The sequence below is a fragment of the Tamandua tetradactyla genome, chromosome 22 (assembly GCF_023851605.1).
Source record: "Tamandua tetradactyla isolate mTamTet1 chromosome 22, mTamTet1.pri, whole genome shotgun sequence".
NCBI classification, from domain to species: Eukaryota; Metazoa; Chordata; class Mammalia; order Pilosa; family Myrmecophagidae; genus Tamandua; species Tamandua tetradactyla.
In genome coordinates this window covers 7,374,634-7,391,244 of record NC_135348.1, presented here as the reverse complement: position 1 = coordinate 7,391,244, position 16,611 = coordinate 7,374,634, and the positions used below count along the sequence as shown (strand labels likewise).

The 16,611-nt window shown below is 37.7% G+C and overlaps 1 protein-coding gene across 5 annotated transcripts in view; it reads right to left on the bottom strand.

Annotated features, from left to right (window-relative positions):
- Nucleotides 1–16,611, bottom strand: part of SPMIP2 (sperm microtubule inner protein 2) — a 130,678-nt gene that overhangs the window by 75,917 nt on the left and 38,150 nt on the right. For 2 of the 5 annotated variants that reach the window (XM_077139667.1, XM_077139666.1), the window contains exon 2: nucleotides 14,534–14,741. The exons of the other annotated variants lie outside the window; for them this stretch is intronic. In XM_077139667.1, the coding sequence (XP_076995782.1) occupies nucleotides 14,534–14,549 (16 nt within the window). In that variant the 5' untranslated portion in view covers nucleotides 14,550–14,741. The remainder of the gene's footprint in view (nucleotides 1–14,533; nucleotides 14,742–16,611) is intronic. 5 annotated transcript variants of the gene reach the window in all.

Genomic DNA, 16,611 nt, shown 5'->3' with positions numbered 1-16,611 from the left:
ATCTGATACATGGGTGTGGAGAAGAAGAGAGATGCCAGTGTTGGAGTTTAATGACAGCAACTGCTTATGTGAATAAGCCTCCAATGCTGAGTGCCACTTTTCAATCCATTTGGTGCCAGTATACAGTGGCCTAACTGTTGAAAGACCTGAAAACCTCAGTTTGTCACATCTTTGGAAGAGTCAAACAAACGTCAGGCAGAAACTTCCTCACTATCTTAATTTCTCTCTCAAACCATGAGCCCCCTGTGGGCAATCTGAAACCATTAGGGGCAGTGGTTGCTAATCAATCTGCCTCCGGTAGGCTCATGGTATTATTGTTCCACGAAGATAATTGATACAATGACAAATAGAATTGTAAATTGAAATTCATAAAGAATTAGAAAATCCACTTAACACTTATGCACAGTCCAGCCCATGGTTCAGTTAATACCGACAGCACCCTACTATGTGCCCAGCACTTGGCCAGGATCTGTGTAAATAAAGGTTAATATGGCATGGCCTCTGTTATTCTAGTTTGCAGTGTAATCTAGCGAAGACCATGTTCGCCTACCGTAGAAAACATTTTCTGTTGTTATGCTTGAAATTTTAAAATGCAGTCTTGTTTCTTTTGCAAGCTTTGGTGTCCTAGCTGCTTCATGAGTGTGTGGCTTGGTTCTCTGCTTGTCAATCAACCTGCTTATCAGTTCCTCTTGGGGCCTTAAACTATCTCCCCAAGCACCCTGGGCAGGCAAGGCACTAAGCAAGTGCTCAGTTATATGTGTAGAATGAATGACTGCTCCATAACTAAAGTTGCTGATGTCATCCCAAAATATAAAATTCCATATTTTTCGTGGTCATAGAGAAAGAACCAGGGTCAAATGTTTTGTGAACATTTCTGGTCTTTTACTTTGAAAGTAAAACTGACAGACTCCTCTTGACAAAATTTTGCAGCTGGGTGTTTCTCCATAGATCCACCTTGCCCTGGAATCTAAAGGAGAATGATGAGTAGCTTTTGTCCCCTTCTTTTTGACTTGGAATACTCCTAAGATATATCTCATTAGTTTTATTATAAGAAACTCTTACAATTCATGAAGAGAGGCAATAGACATTCCCATGAAAAAAGGATACTGGCAAGATCTATATGGAAGTAGTAAAAACCCATTGGGGAACTGCAAGTAATGGGAAATCCATCACAAAATGCATTAAAATAATAAGAAAAAAACATATTATATCACCTAACAAGATCTTCCAAGGTAGAGGGATCAAGGGCTGCTTAATTCAGGAGTTCAGCAGTGTCCTCAGAAGCCCAGGTTCTGCCATCTGCTCTGCCTCTTCAGCATACTGGCTATCTTCAGGTATCTTGAGGTTTCCAAGAAAGCTGTCACAGTCCCAAGTATCATATGCAGATACAATAATGTAGAAGAGGGTGTGTGTGTCTTTTCTTAATCGATAAGGAAGGCATTTTCCCCCACACCCAAACCCCAGACAGATTATTGGTCAATCGTGAGTCATACATCTCTTTCCATGACCAAGCATTGGCATGGGGACTGGGATTTCAATGACTGGCTTGGATGAAACAGGATTTAATCCTGAGTCATGTGAGGCCAGGGATGACACCCAAACAAAATGAGGTCTTTCTAGAAAGGAGAAAGGGTGTGCTGCCTCTGGATTATTTGCTATGATTCATAAAGGGAAATTATCACAGAAATAAATACCACACATAGACATTGATGTAAGGCAACACAGACTTTGCACTGTTTTACAATCTACTTATAAGACCACATGAAATTATTCGAAATCATACTTTATGCCCCTTTGGCTTCTTGATCACTTGCTAAATAATAACTTCGGTGTGCATGCTATCATACATGAGACTATAGCATTACACTGAAACAGTACAAAGAAATGGAGGCAAGCCAAAGACTCAGCCAGAAGTCATCTTGACAAAATGCAAGGAGAGAGCAGTTGTTGGTGTTCATCAAATCTTCAAAACGTTCCTTTGCAATGCAATGATAGACAATATGTAAACTAATAAGCATGGCTGTGTTCCAATAATACTTTGTTTATGGACACTGAAACTATAATTTAATAGAATTTTCACATGTCACAAAATGTTCCTTTTTTTCTCTCAACTGTTTACAAGTTATAAAGACCATTTTTAGCTGCACGAAAACAGGTGGCAAGTCAGATTTGGTCCAGGCACATAGTCTATCAGCCTCTGATGGAGAGTGTTTTTCAAATTTGGCCTTTTCTATTGAGCTCCCTTCAGGCATATTTAGGTATGAAGGTTCTGTGTTTGCTAGAGTTAAATAGTTGATCAGGTAACTGCAAAAAGAAGTGCTTCACAATGTTCTAAGAAATGATGAATATTTAACTAAGCGATGATATTGTGAATTACTGATTATATATGTTGGTGTCTTATTTGGTTTGTTAATTTTTTAAATTAATAAATAAATTAAAAAACGAAACAAAACAAGTGCTTCACAAACTCTGCAAATAAACTCGCTACCCGCCCACCTACATGGGACATAACTCCCAGGGATGAGCCTGGCCCTGGCATCATAGGACTGACAATGCCTTCTAGACAAAAAGGGGGAAAAGAAATGTAACAAAATAAAGTTTCAGTGGCTAAGAGATTTCAAAGAGTCAAGAGGTCATTCTGGAGGTTACTCTTATGCAAGCTTAAGCCAGATATTGCAAATTGCCACAGCGTGCCAAACCCCAGCCAACAGTATTCCTGAAAATCCTAGAGAATACCCTGGGCATTAAGACTTGATATAATTTTTTACCTATGAAGTTTATTTTTTCAGAAACGTAAAACCTTCAGATGGCTCCTATGCCAGATAAGCCCTGAAACCCATACGTAGCAGGCTTTCCAAGAACATCAGCCACTTTCATTCTTCTACCCCATAATGTTGACACCCCTTTCCAGCATGAAGAACTTGGAATGGTCATTGCCCAGATTAAGATGAAGATTGAGAAAAATGATCAAATGAGAGGGAGGAGGTGTCACTGAGAAGTTAGGATTTAACAAATAGTTATAACTACTGACTCGTTATATAGATATTTCTCTTTAGTTTCTAGTGATTTAGAATATCCAGAAGGAAGTAGCTGAAACTGTTAAACTGTAATCCAGTAGCCATGATCTTTGATAATGATTGTACAACTATATGGCTTTCCTCTTATGACTGTGTCATCATAAAAACCTTGGAACTGGCACACCCTTTATCCAATGTACGGGTAGATGAATAATAAAGACATGATGGGAAAAAATTAAAAATTAGTGCTTCACTTAACTGTGCTTTTTAGCAGAATCATGAAAGAGTCCACTTTTTGTTTATATAATAATAGGTCCCAAGTGGAGAGTATTGTTTCAGTCCACTTTGCCGGGTGTTAATTTGGCCCCATGTCATTTCTGACTTTCTGCAAACTGATTATTATCACAGTTGTGCAGGTGATCAGTGAGAAGATACAAATGTGGCTAACCAGCCAGTGTAAATAAAAAAATAAAAAAGTGGGGTGGGATACTAAGTTATCCAGATGGGTTGCCATGATAACACTAAGAAAGAATTATGCGGGTTTTACCTACCCTGAAAGAGCTGAGAGGGTATGCATCGGTTCCACAGGACTGTGAATGATGATGGTAATTACTGCCTAATCCAAAGAGAAGAGCGTAACAAACACTAGACCACGTGGCAATAGCTACTCTACATCCTCCACTCTATGAGTTCTCATTAATTTACTACCAGCTTTGCTTCAAAAGGAGAACAGAAATAAGAAGAAACCTTAAATATAAACATCGAGGATAAGGCACATTCCAGTTAAAGACAAGTTAAAATGTAATTTATTAAAAGGACACTTTTTAGCCCGGATGTAATATAATTCCCTTCTCTATCCCCTTGATAAACAGAACATCAGAAAAAAGAAGATCTATTTCTAGATGGTAGTAGGTGACTTCAGTTTAGACCAGTAAGTGGTATTTCTCAACCTTGAAAATTATATAATAAACAAGCAGCAATGCCCAAAGCATGCTGTAATAAAAATATGTGTGAACCTAATATTTGAATATCTAACTGTAAAAATCAAGTAAGCAATAATCGATAATAAATATTCTTAACATTTTTGTGTATTTTTTATAATACTTTTACCCTTCTATATTCAGACAGCCAGGGGACCTCATTAAGAAGACTAAAATGAAGTGACCCCTTATTCATTCCAAGAATGGATTTCATGATGCTGTAGCACTTTTAAAATGGATTTGTGACATGAGAATCATTAGGTGCATAAAGCCACATGAGAGCAGAGATTTACAAATTAATTTAAATTTCCTTATCAGTGCATATCTGAATATCCTTATTTGGGGATCTATTTTTTCACCCATATGGACAAATATCTTCATTTTTAACCAACTGGATATAACAGAGCTCTAGGATAGGGAGAGAGACGATCGAAATTTTGGTTTTGGCCTTATTACCATTGATTGAGAGGCCTTGGAAAAGTCATTTTATCTCTCTTGGTTAACCTCAGTTTCTTTTTTTTCCTAACAGTTTTACTGAGGTACAATTGACATATAATAAACTGCACATTTTTCAAGTGTGCAGTTTGTTAAGTTTTGGCATCTGTATACACACATTAATAGGTTGCTAGTTAAATTCAGGATGACCAGTTATATTTGAATTTCAGATAAATGATGAATAAGTTTTTAGTATATGTCCCAAATATTGCACAGTGCATATATTTTAAAAATTATTTGCATATCTGAAATCCACATTTAATTGGGCATTCTTTTCACACAAATGCGGCTAGAACAATTGGATATACAAAGCAAAAAATTGATCCTACCCATGAAATCCCACCATTGTGATAAAGAACATATGCTACGACTCCCAAAAGTTTCCTTTGTAAACCTTCCATCCTGTCCCTCCAGCACCCCCGCCTCCACCCCCAGCCACCAGTACTCTGTCACCACAGATTAGCATGCATGTTCTAGGATTTTATATGCATGGCATCATACAGGATGCACTCTTTTTATCTGACTTCTTCCACTGAGCATCATGATTTCAAGATCAACAATATCATAACCTGTACCTACAGTTCATTCTTTTTTATTGCCTAGTAGTATTCCGTGGTATGGGTACAACCCAGTTTGTTTATTCTTTTACCTGTTGATGGAATTTGGAGTTTTCAGTTTGGAGCTGTTACCAATAAAGCTGCTATAAACATATGCATACAAATCTATGTACGGGTAAATGCTTTCATTCCTCTTGGGCAAATACTTAGGTGTGGAATGGCTGGATTATACGGTAGGTGCTTTAACTTTTTCAAGAAATTGCTAAACTGTTTTCCAAAGTGATCGCTTGTACACTCCCAGCAGCAGTGTGTAAGATTTCACTTTCTCCACATCCATGCTAACACTTGGTTAGGGCTGGTCTTTTTAATTTTTGCTATTCTAATAAATGTGTAGTGGTATCCGGTTGCAGTTTTAATTTGCATTTCTCTAAAGACTAATACTTTTTTGCACCTTTCATGTGGTTATTTGGTGAAAGGTCTATTCAAATCTTTGGCCCACTTTTTAATGGAATTGTTTTCTTGTCGAGCTTTTTAAATTTTGATAAAGTCGACTTTATCAATTTTTTCTTTTATGAATCATGCTTTAGGTGTCATATCTATAAAATATTTGCCTAACCCAATCTCCCATGTATTATTCTAGAAGCTGTATAGTTTTAGGTTTACTTTTAAGTCTATGATCCATTTCAAACCAGTTTTTGTGCATAGTAAGAGTTACGGATTGAAGTTCAAGTTTTTGTTTGTGTATCCAATTGTTCTAGCATCTTTTGTTAAAAAGACTATCCTTTCTCCACAGAATTGCCTTTGCACCTTTGTTTTACATATATATAGTGTTGATAAATATATATAAACTCTTTATTAATTGCATCTCTGTGTAAAATGTGTTTCTTATTGTGGGCTGCAGTTCAAAAAATTTGAAAGCCACTGACATAATGGTCACTGAATCAGTTTTCTTTCTCTCCTCTGGTCTCTCAATCATATTTATTCACCACTTCCACATATTCAGTCCTTCCTACTTCTTCAATTTCCGCTATTCCTCTAAGCCCTCATTTTCTGTAGAAGCATATTTATGATCTCCTCAGGAAACCATGGTTTTCACTGCTTCTTCAATTTTTCCCTCTTCTCACTGCTATCCAGGGAAGTGATGAAATATTTTATTTCTCCCCGCCAAGTTTGTATCACTCCCTGTGTAATCACGCTCTCCCCTTTCATTCAATATATCCTGTGGCTTATGATTGGTTTTCAGCAAAACCATTTCCTTTTTTTTTTTTTCCCCCTTTACTGGGAGGCAAAGTGGTGTGGAGAAAAGAGAACGGACCATGCTTTATCTGAACTCTATTTCGTAATAATTTTGTAAACTTTTTCAGAATACGTATTGTCTCTGAGGCTCTTTATGTGAAGCATGAAACTACATCTTACAACCTCATCTGGTCATTTGACTAAGTGACTTATGGTACATAGCATACATGTCACGCTTAGTCCTATACCTGGCACATAACATACATGTGATGATAGCTACTATTATTCCATTATGTACACAATGCACAATACTTCTGTTATTTCCATCACCTCCCCCAAGTCCATACTTTCTTCTATCCTATTGCTACTGTTAGCCTCTACAGTATCAGCCTGAGATGATAAAGTGCAACGCGCTGAAGTGCTATAGCAAAAGATCCTTAATGATATTACGTGGGAACATGGTATCAGGCAGATGATGAAGATTCTGTTTAATTTTTCTCTAAAAAGAAAGAAATTCGTCTTCCACAAATCAACTCTTAAAATCTCTTTCCGATTACTAAGGTGAACAGAAAAATACCGCTCTCTAAAGGGAACACAGCTGCTGGAGAAGCCAACTGCTCAGCTAAGATGGTCAAAAGCTGTAGCTCAAACCATCATTCCCCGGGACCTACAACCTCCAAGTAAGAATGCTGTGTGCTGGCTAATGGGGACAAGCATATTCTAACTGAAACGACAAGTGCTGGAGAGGATGTGCAGAAAGAAGCACACTTATCCACTGTTGGTGGGAATGTCAAATGGTACAAGTGCTCTGGAAGGCAGTTTGGCAGTTCCTCAGGAAGCTATGTAGAGAATTGCCATATGATCCAGCAATCACATTGCTATATATCTACTCAGAGGACATGAGGGCAAGGACATAAATGGATATTTACAGACCAATGTTTATAGCAGCCTTATTTGCAATTGCCAAGAGATGGAAACAGTCAAAATGTCCATCGACAGACAAGTGGCTAAGCAAGCTGTGGAATATACATGCGATGGGATATCTTGCAGCTGTACGACAGAATAAAGTGATGAAGTATGTAACAACATGGATGGACATTAAGGACATTATGCTGAGTGAGATTAGCCAGAAACAAAAGGACAAATACTGTATGGTCTCACTGATATGAACTAACATTAATGACTGAACTTGGAGAATTTCACTTACGAACAGAGACAAACAGGAGATAGAAATAGGGTAGATATTGAGTAATTGGAGCCGAAGGGATACAGATTGTGCAACAGGACTGATTGTAAAAATTCAGAACTGGATAGCACAATACTATCTAACTATAATACCATAATGTTAGTACACTGAATGGAGCTGAATGTGAGAATGATAGAGGGAGGAGGGCTGGGGGCACAAACGAAATCAGAAGGAAAGATAGACAATAAAAACTGAGATGCTATAATCTAGGAATGCCTAGAGTGTATAATGATAGTGACTAAACATACAAATTTAAAAATGTTTTTGCATGAGGAAGAACAAAGGAATGTCACTACTGCAGTGTGTTGAAAATAGACGGTAACTAATATTTTAAAACTTTAATTTATGTGTGAGACTAAAGCAAAAAAATGTTTATTTGGTACAAAATTTATATTTGGACTAGTGCATTTCCTAATATAACTTATGTGAGCAGCCTAAATGAACACCATAAGAACATGGAACCTTGAGTAGGGCATGAGATTTTGTAGGTTTGTCCAGAGTGATGCCCCAACAAATCCCAGAGTGATTTGAACAGTGAATAAAAAGTATTTACAAAGCCCCCTTGGGGCAATGGCGAGAAAGGGAGAAAACTCCCCAAGTGGAGAATTCTTGATATTCTCACAAGCAGTAGGGACAACCAAAGCAACAGGCAGAGCCCTCAATCTGGGGGGTTGTTCATATGAAACATAACTCTGCAAAAATAGGCTAAGCCTACTCAAAATTAGGCCTAAGAGCCACCCCCAAGAGAACCTCTTTTGTTCCTCAGATGTGGCCTCTCTCTCTCAGCCAATACGACAAGCAAACTCACTGCCCCACTCCCTACGTGGGGCATGACTCCCAGAGGTGTGGACCCTCCTGGCAATGTGGGACAGAGATCCTAGAGTGAGCTGGGACTCAGCATCAAGGGATTGAGAAAGCCTTCTGGACCTAAAGGGGGAAGAGCGAAATGAGAGAAAATAAAGTGTTGATGGCTGAGAGATTCCAAACAGAGTTGAAAGGCTATCCTGGAAGTTATTCTTACGTATTACATAGATATCACCTTTCCAGTTAAGGTGTAATAGTGAGGCTGGAGGGACCTGCCTGAAAATGTAGAGCTGAGTTCCAGTAGCCATGTCTCTTGAAGATGATTGTATAATGATTTAGCTTTCACAATGTGACTGTGTGATTGCGAAAACCTTGTGTCTGATGCTCCTTTTATCTGCCTTATAGACAGATGAGTAAAACATATGGATTAAAAATAAATAAATAATAGGGGGAACAAATGTTAAAATAAATTTGGTAGGTTGAAATGCTAGTGATCAATGAAAGGGAGGGTTAAGGGGTATGGTATGTACAAACTTTTTTCTGTTCTCTTTTTATTTCTTTTTCTGAATAGATGCAAATGTTCTAAGATATTATCATGATGAATATACAACAATGTGATGATATTGTGAGTTATTGATTATATTTCAAGAATGGAATGATCATATAATAAGAATGCTTGTGTTTGTATGTTTTATGTTGAATAATAAAAAAAAGATTAAAAAAAGAGAATATTCTAGATAATTAGATGCTGAGCACAGAAAAGGGCTTCAGACTGCACTACTGTCATTTTAAGAATTGTCAGCCATTGAGTAATGTTGTGACGAGAAACTGGAGACAATCTAAACCTATTCTATATTTCTTTTGTTTCGTTTTGTTTTGTTTCATTAAATGTTAAAAATAATCAAGAAGCCATTGATATTTTAAATTGGTATATGAGACTTACTGCACAAACACAGGCTTTACAATATGGATACTTTATTTAAATACGCCTATGGTAAAGCTAACAAAGATATCATTTTTGGTAGTTCTAAGTGTATTGTTTTCTTAAATAAAAACAATTAACAAAGGAAGGAGTCATTTATGATTTCCTGGCCTGAATAGGCCCTACCTGATTATAAAGAGTTGAAATCCTGATGTCTAGTACGATTGTTCTATTTCTACAAGTACGTCATAATTTTAATACATTTGCTCATTTTTATTTTTATTTATACACAGCAAGCTTATGGCTGTTATTCACCATAATTAAGTCATTATTATACATCCTAATTATAAGTGGTGCCCTGGTACTGAAGCTACAGGTCAAAGGTGTATAATTAATACCTCTTTCCAGAAACTCAGGTAAATACCCATGAACACCTAATGTGGCAAAATAATGCTAATCTACGCTTTAACAAGTCTAGAGCTGCACCATCTAAGAGAGTGGCTACCAACTGCACGCTGAGTATTTGTTAAGATTCCAAATTAAGAAGTGCTGTCAGCAGAAAATACATGCCAGATTTCGACAGCTTCGCACAAAAGAAAGAACATAAAACATCTACTAATAACTTGATATTGCTCTCATGTTGAAACCAATTGAGGTATCCTGGGCCAAATAAAATTATGAAAGTTAATTTCACCTGTTGTAATTTTTTTTTACTGTGGCTACTGGGAAATGTTAAATTATGTATGTGGCTGGCATTTTATTTCTATTGGACGGTGCCAGGCTAGAGTTTGTTAACTTGTGAAATTCTACGATATTTAAGACCGCTGGATAATTGTAACCAAGGCTCCTTAAGATTGAGAAAGCTTGCTGCAGTGTCTGTGAAAGGGGGCGAGGTCTTTACGCACACAACCGGCTGAAGGGTCAGGCAGAAGCGTCTAGAAGGGTTCCTTCTGAAGACCATAGATGGAACTAAGTTGAACCAGCCTGTTTCTGCTGGGGAACAGCTAGAGGCTTCAACCTGAGGATAAGCACGCCACACCCTGCCACTGCGAGGTAATGTTCAACTTGTTACTCATCCCTGAAACCTGCCCCCTAGGTTTCTGTTGCTAATTGCTCACAGTTGGGTCCCTTTTAAAGCGAGATTACACTCCCTACAGGGTATGTTGCACATGCTGACATCTCAAGAGCTTCTAAGTTTTTCACCCATCATAATATTCGTTTTAGATCATATCATAGCTTTTCACAAAACACTGAGCATGAAAAATGAATTGTAGGCAATACCAAGTGGTGACAGATAGAAAGCCCCAGGATCCACGCCAGTTTCATCAAATAGATAAAGAAAGAAACTTAAAGGCAGCAGGTTTGCAAGTCAGAGCAATCATGGACTGACAGTAACCTAATAACGAGCGTACACGACGGATACATTTAAAATATGTCAGGCAGAGGTAAGCTGATCTCATGGGAGCATATAGGAATTGGGGGGTCACAGTGGCAAATCCTGACAATGCCCATTCACTATTAAAAAGGGACGAGGTGGCCCAAGGGTAGTTCAGTGGTAAAATTCTCGGCTGCCATGCGGGACGCCTGGGTGAGATTCCCGGCCTATGCACCTCTCAAATAACATACGATGAACACAAACAAACAAGCAAAACAATTCAACCAATGGTGCTGCAATAATGGGATACTCACGTGGAAAAAAGAATGAAATTTGACCCCTCCCATACAGCATACATTAAAATTTTTTTTTTGAAGAGCTTGAAAGGCTTAGCTTAAAAAAGGAGAGATCTAGGACTGGTCAAGCTGTGATGGTTTAGTGCTATTTAAGGTCACGTTTAACATTGTGTTTCCTAGAATGTTAGTGTTCGGCTAGCATTGTTTCATAAACACACTGATGCTAGCTGTAGTCTCTTCTAAAACATATTTAAAATAAATGTAGGAATATAGTGATCGATTATATAGCAATAACCTAGTTGTTGTTAAGTGGACTGTCTTTAAGAAATGAGATGCTATATTTGAGATTTCTAGGACATCGCTTGGGAGGTCAGCTGATACAGGAGCACGTGATATCCCATACACACACCGATACCCAAGCATCTTTTACCTATTACTGTGAATCAGTTTTTAATCTTTAAAATGAAGATTCCACTTATTTTCAAACTTGAACCTCTGTGCAAGACCAAAGGGAGAGATGCTTATTTGGTGCAAAATTCATATTTTGGGTAGTACATTTTCTAATTTAACTTGTATGGTTAGTTTACTTAAATGCCATATGACATGGAATCTTGAATAGGGTGTGAGATCTTGTTATTTTGTCCAGGTTAGTGTGATGCCTTGATATATCCCAGAGTAATTCGGGCAGAAAATAAAAAATATTTGCCAAGGCCCCCTGGGGAGCTAGGGAGAAAGGAGGAAATATTCAACTTCCCCATTTGGAGAATTTCTGATATACTCACAAGCAATGGAGACAACCAATTCAATAGGCTGAGCCCTCAATCTTGGGGCTCACCCCTATGAAGCGTATTCCTGCAAAGGATAGGCTAAGCCTACTGCTAGTTATGCCTAAGGTCACCCCTGGAGAGTCTCTTTTGTTGCTCAAATGTGGCCTCTCTCTAAGCCAACTTGGCAGGTGAACTCACTGCCCTCCCCACTACATGGGACATGACTCCCAGGGGTATAAATCTTCCTGGCAGCGTGCGACCTCACTCCTGGGGATGAGCTGGAACTCGGCACCAAGAGAATGAGAAAGACTTCTTGACCAAAAGGAGGAAGAGAAAAATACAGCAAAACAAAGTCTCAGTGGCTGAGAGATTTCAAACAGAGTCAGGAGGTTATCCAAGAGGTTATTCTTACACATGATATAGATATCCCTTTTAGTTTATGGTGTATTGGAGTGTACGGAAGTACCTAAAACTGTTGAACTGTGTTCTAGTAGCCTTGATTCTTAAAGAAGACTGTATAACTATATAGATTTTACAATGTGACTGTGTGATTGTGAAAACCTTGTGTTTGATGCTTCTTTTATACAGGGTATCTTAGTTTGCAAGTTGCTGGAACGTGATATACTGGAAATGAAATGGCCTCTAAAAAGGGGAATTTATTAAGTTACAAGTTTACAGTTCTAAGGAAGTGAAAGTGTCCAAATTAAAGCACCATTGAGAGGTTACTTTCATTCAAGAAAGGCCAATGGGTCAGGGGCGCCTCTGTCAACTGGGAAGTCATGTGGCTGGCATCTGCTTGCCCCTTTAGCCTCTGTTCCTGTGGGGGTGCCTCACTTTGCTTCCCAGGGCTGGCTGTCATCCCTTGGCTTCCCTTGGCTCTTTCCAGGTTCCGGCTTGTTAACATCTCATGGTGACGTCTGCTGGGCTCCAAGCATCTCCAAACATCCGTGTGTTTGCTCATGTGCCTGTATCTGTGTCAGCTCTGCTGTGAAGTTTCTGTCAGCTCTAAGGCATCTGTCATTTCTGGCTGCCTCCTGTTTCCTTTTTTAAACGACTCTGGTAAACTTATCAAAACTCACCTAGAATGGGGGGAGTCACATCGCCATCTAATCAAAAGATCACACCCATAGTTGGGTGTGTCACATCTCTGTGGAGATCATCTAATCAAAAGTTTCCAACCTACAGTACTGAATTAGGATTAAAAGCAACGGTTGCTCCCACCAGATTGGATTAGGATTAAAGCATGGCTTTTCTGGGGCACATACTCCTTTCAAACCAGCACACAGGATATGGACAGAGGCGTAAAAAAAAAAATTAAAAAATAAGGATAAAAATAAATACCAAACTTTAAAATCTGTTCTATAACTACTTGTTAAAAGGCACTTGGAAATGTATTACTTTTTTTGTATATATGTTACATTTCACAATAAAAAAACATTGAAACAAAACAATATATAAATAAATAAATAATAGAGGGAAATAAAGGGTAAAAATTAGGTAGATTGAAATTTGGTGGGCCAATGAGAGGGAGGGATTAGGGGCATGGGATGAATGAGTTCTTTTTTTCTTTTTCTGGAGTGATGCAAATATTCTAAAAATGATGGTAGATGAGGAATACACAGCTGTGCGGTGACGAGAGCCACTGAGTGTATGACAGGGTTGGACTGCGCATGTGCGGATATTTTTTCAATAAAAATATTTTTTTAAATGGGGATAATATCTACATCATGGCTTTTATAAGAATTAAATGAGATAATTCATGGAAAGCACTCAGAAGAGGGCCTGGTATATGTTAAGCATTCAATAAATGTTAGGTAGTGATAATGATAATGATGAACTGGCGTGCACATTCATTTAATGAACCCTGATCTATGTTAAGTTTCATGTTATAATTTTTATGAACATTTGTGAAATGGATCAAGTGTTGATTATTTCTTACAGCAAATAATCGCTTGATGAAGCCATACTTTGTTGTCTACTTTAATTCACTTTATTTCAAGAACTCCATTCTTGTTGGCCTTTTCGGCACATTATAATTGAAAAAACAGTGCTGTGCTTATGCAGCTGGGGCTCAAGAAATACTCATTAAATTCTAGAATGAACATAATTTGAGAAATGTTGCATTCAGATCACTCATATTTTCTTTCTGCTCTGAATCTGTATCAGTGGTATATTGGTAAATGTTTAAACACCCGCTCTCTGTGAAAAGAAAAGAAAAGAAAAAAAGCCATGGGTTAGCATTTGCCAGTTTCTGTGGTGTAAATATTACCACCATGGCTAATTTCAAGGCTCCAACATAGTATCCCTGAGTGCAGAGTTGGGAAGAGAAGGTAACGGTTGGCTCTCTCAGGAGCTACAAACTGGCTCCACTATTCCACTTGTATTGACACTGAGCCATCTCCTGATTATAATAGGGCTGCATATGCCATTTTCATTTATTCATCATACCCATGGCTCTCAAAGGGTTGTCCCTGACCAGTGACTTGGAACTGAACTTACTAGAATTGCTAAATCTCGGACTGTCCCTTAAATCTCCTGAAACAGAAACTCTGAAAGTGGGGTTTAGCAATTTGAGTTTTAACACTCCCTCCAAATTATTTTGATGCATGATAAAGTTTGAGGATCACTGCCTTGCACCTTTGCTCTTATTTGAAAGGACAGAAGTGCCAAGTAGCTTCTAACATAGTTTAATTATTGTACCAAAAGTAACAATATTGGTATTTCAATTCTTAATAAGATCTAATTATTGACCCAGAAGTTGCAACTCATATATTCCTGGAATCAAGAAATAGGCCAAACTTCCCATGTTCTCATGGGAAGGTGAGAAGGTAATTTTACCTTCAGATGATCCCATGTTTCAGTCGCTTTTGAGAGGCTCTGAGAATGGGCAGTTCAGTGCTATTTGTTGTGAGTTCGGCTAGCTTGCATAAAGAGGCTGTGGGCACACTTCCAGTGTTAAAATAAGTAGATGATCTCTCGTATTACTGAATGTAATCGTGAACTTGAGTTGCCACTTGGTTGTTTGGAAATCACATTAACAACAGCCCTAAATTGAACAGAGAAGTACCTGATTTCCTGCATGTTCTGAGGGGGCTTTGAACCGGCCCAACCTGAAGAGGGCAACACGTACAACCTCACACCCCGTGTGGGGTTCCCTCCCTCCCAGAGCGTACATTCACTCATCCGAACTGCCAAAATACTTCTAGGAATGGAAGTGCGTTCTATTTTTGGGCATTCCTATTTATTCTTCCATCTATCCAAGTGAAATCTGACTTCCTGTGACAGTCACACATTGGTCTGAATTCAGATTCCAACCAGTTGGCATGATTCTTCTCTAATTAGACAGCCTCTCAGATACCAGGAGAGGCTCCCAGGAGGCTCTTTTGCAAATTAGGCATCCACACCTCCTTGGGATATGCTTCATGTCACATGATTCCCAGACCCTTCGCCACCCTGTCTTTTGGTGCTTTTCAGCATAATGTCTCCTCTAAAATGTGGAACCCTTCACTAAAGATAAACGCCACAATGTTGTCCAAGCAGGGTAGAATTTCCCTTTTGCCAGACCTAGAGCTCTGTTAAGGCAGCCTGAGGTTATGTTAGTTTTGTTGACACCCAGGCTGAACTCATGGCTTATCTTGAGTTTGCAGACAACTAAAACCTCCACACCAATCAGTTACATAACGCCCTGCCCATCTTTTACCTGCATTATTGATTTTTTAACCCAAAGTGCAAGGAGCACATTTAATCCTGTTAAATTGTAATCTTGTTAGTTTAGCCCCTAATTCTAAAATATTAGTCTTTTGCAATACCATTATCTAATTTTTACTCTCTCTCTCCTACTTTAATGCCTGACAGCATACCTTCCATCTATCTATTCAAATCACTGGGGAAACTGTAGAACAAGACAGGGCTAATTCTTGTTCAAACATTAAATCATCAGCTCTTGAAATTAGAATAAAACGACCAAGGGAGGTACCAGTTAAACATTGACTTTCACTTGTCAATTTTACTTTAATGCATCTTTCAGCTGAAAATGTAAAGTGCTATAATCACTGTAAATAATTCTTAGGAAACATTGAGAATGCCAAACAGGTATTAGAATAATTGAAATATAGATCCCTGTTCTCTGATATATGCAGAAGGGGGTAGTTTTAAATTATTATGGCACAATGAAAACATTTAATCATGCAATAGAAATATTTAGAGAGTAGTGATACCATACTGAGAAGCATTACTATATAATTCAGTTATTTTGTAATCTTCTTTGAGTTAATTATCTTTATATTTATGAAAATTATTCCCTTAATGGCTCCTTAAACCTATAAAAACTGGAAATAATTACAAAGAAAGAGATTTCTTTAGGGTGTGCATGAGTTTTTTCTTTTTTCTTTTTATTTCTTTTTCTGAATTGATGCAAATGTTCTAAGAAATGATCATGGTGATAATACACAACTGTGTGATGATATTGTGAGTTATTGATTATATACCAAGAATGGAATGATCATATGGTAAGAATGTTCGTGTGTGAATGTATGTTTTAAAAATTTTTAAATTAAAAAATAAGAAGTAAGAAAAAAAGATTTTTTTAAGGCTATGTTATTTAGCACAGAGCACTTAGAGTTTGCAGGCTATGGCAAGAAACATATTCTTTTTTCTTTTTTTTAAATTTATTTATTTATTAATTTAAAAAATGAACAAATGAACAAAAACATTAACATATGATTATTCTGTCCTACATATATAATCAGTAATTCACAATATCATCACATAGTCACATATCCATCATTTCTTAGAATATTTGCATCAATTCAGAAAAAGAAATAAAAAGACAACAGAAGAAGAAATAAAACGAAAAAAGATTATACATACCATACTCCTTACCCCTCACTTTCATTTATCACTAGCATTTCAAACTA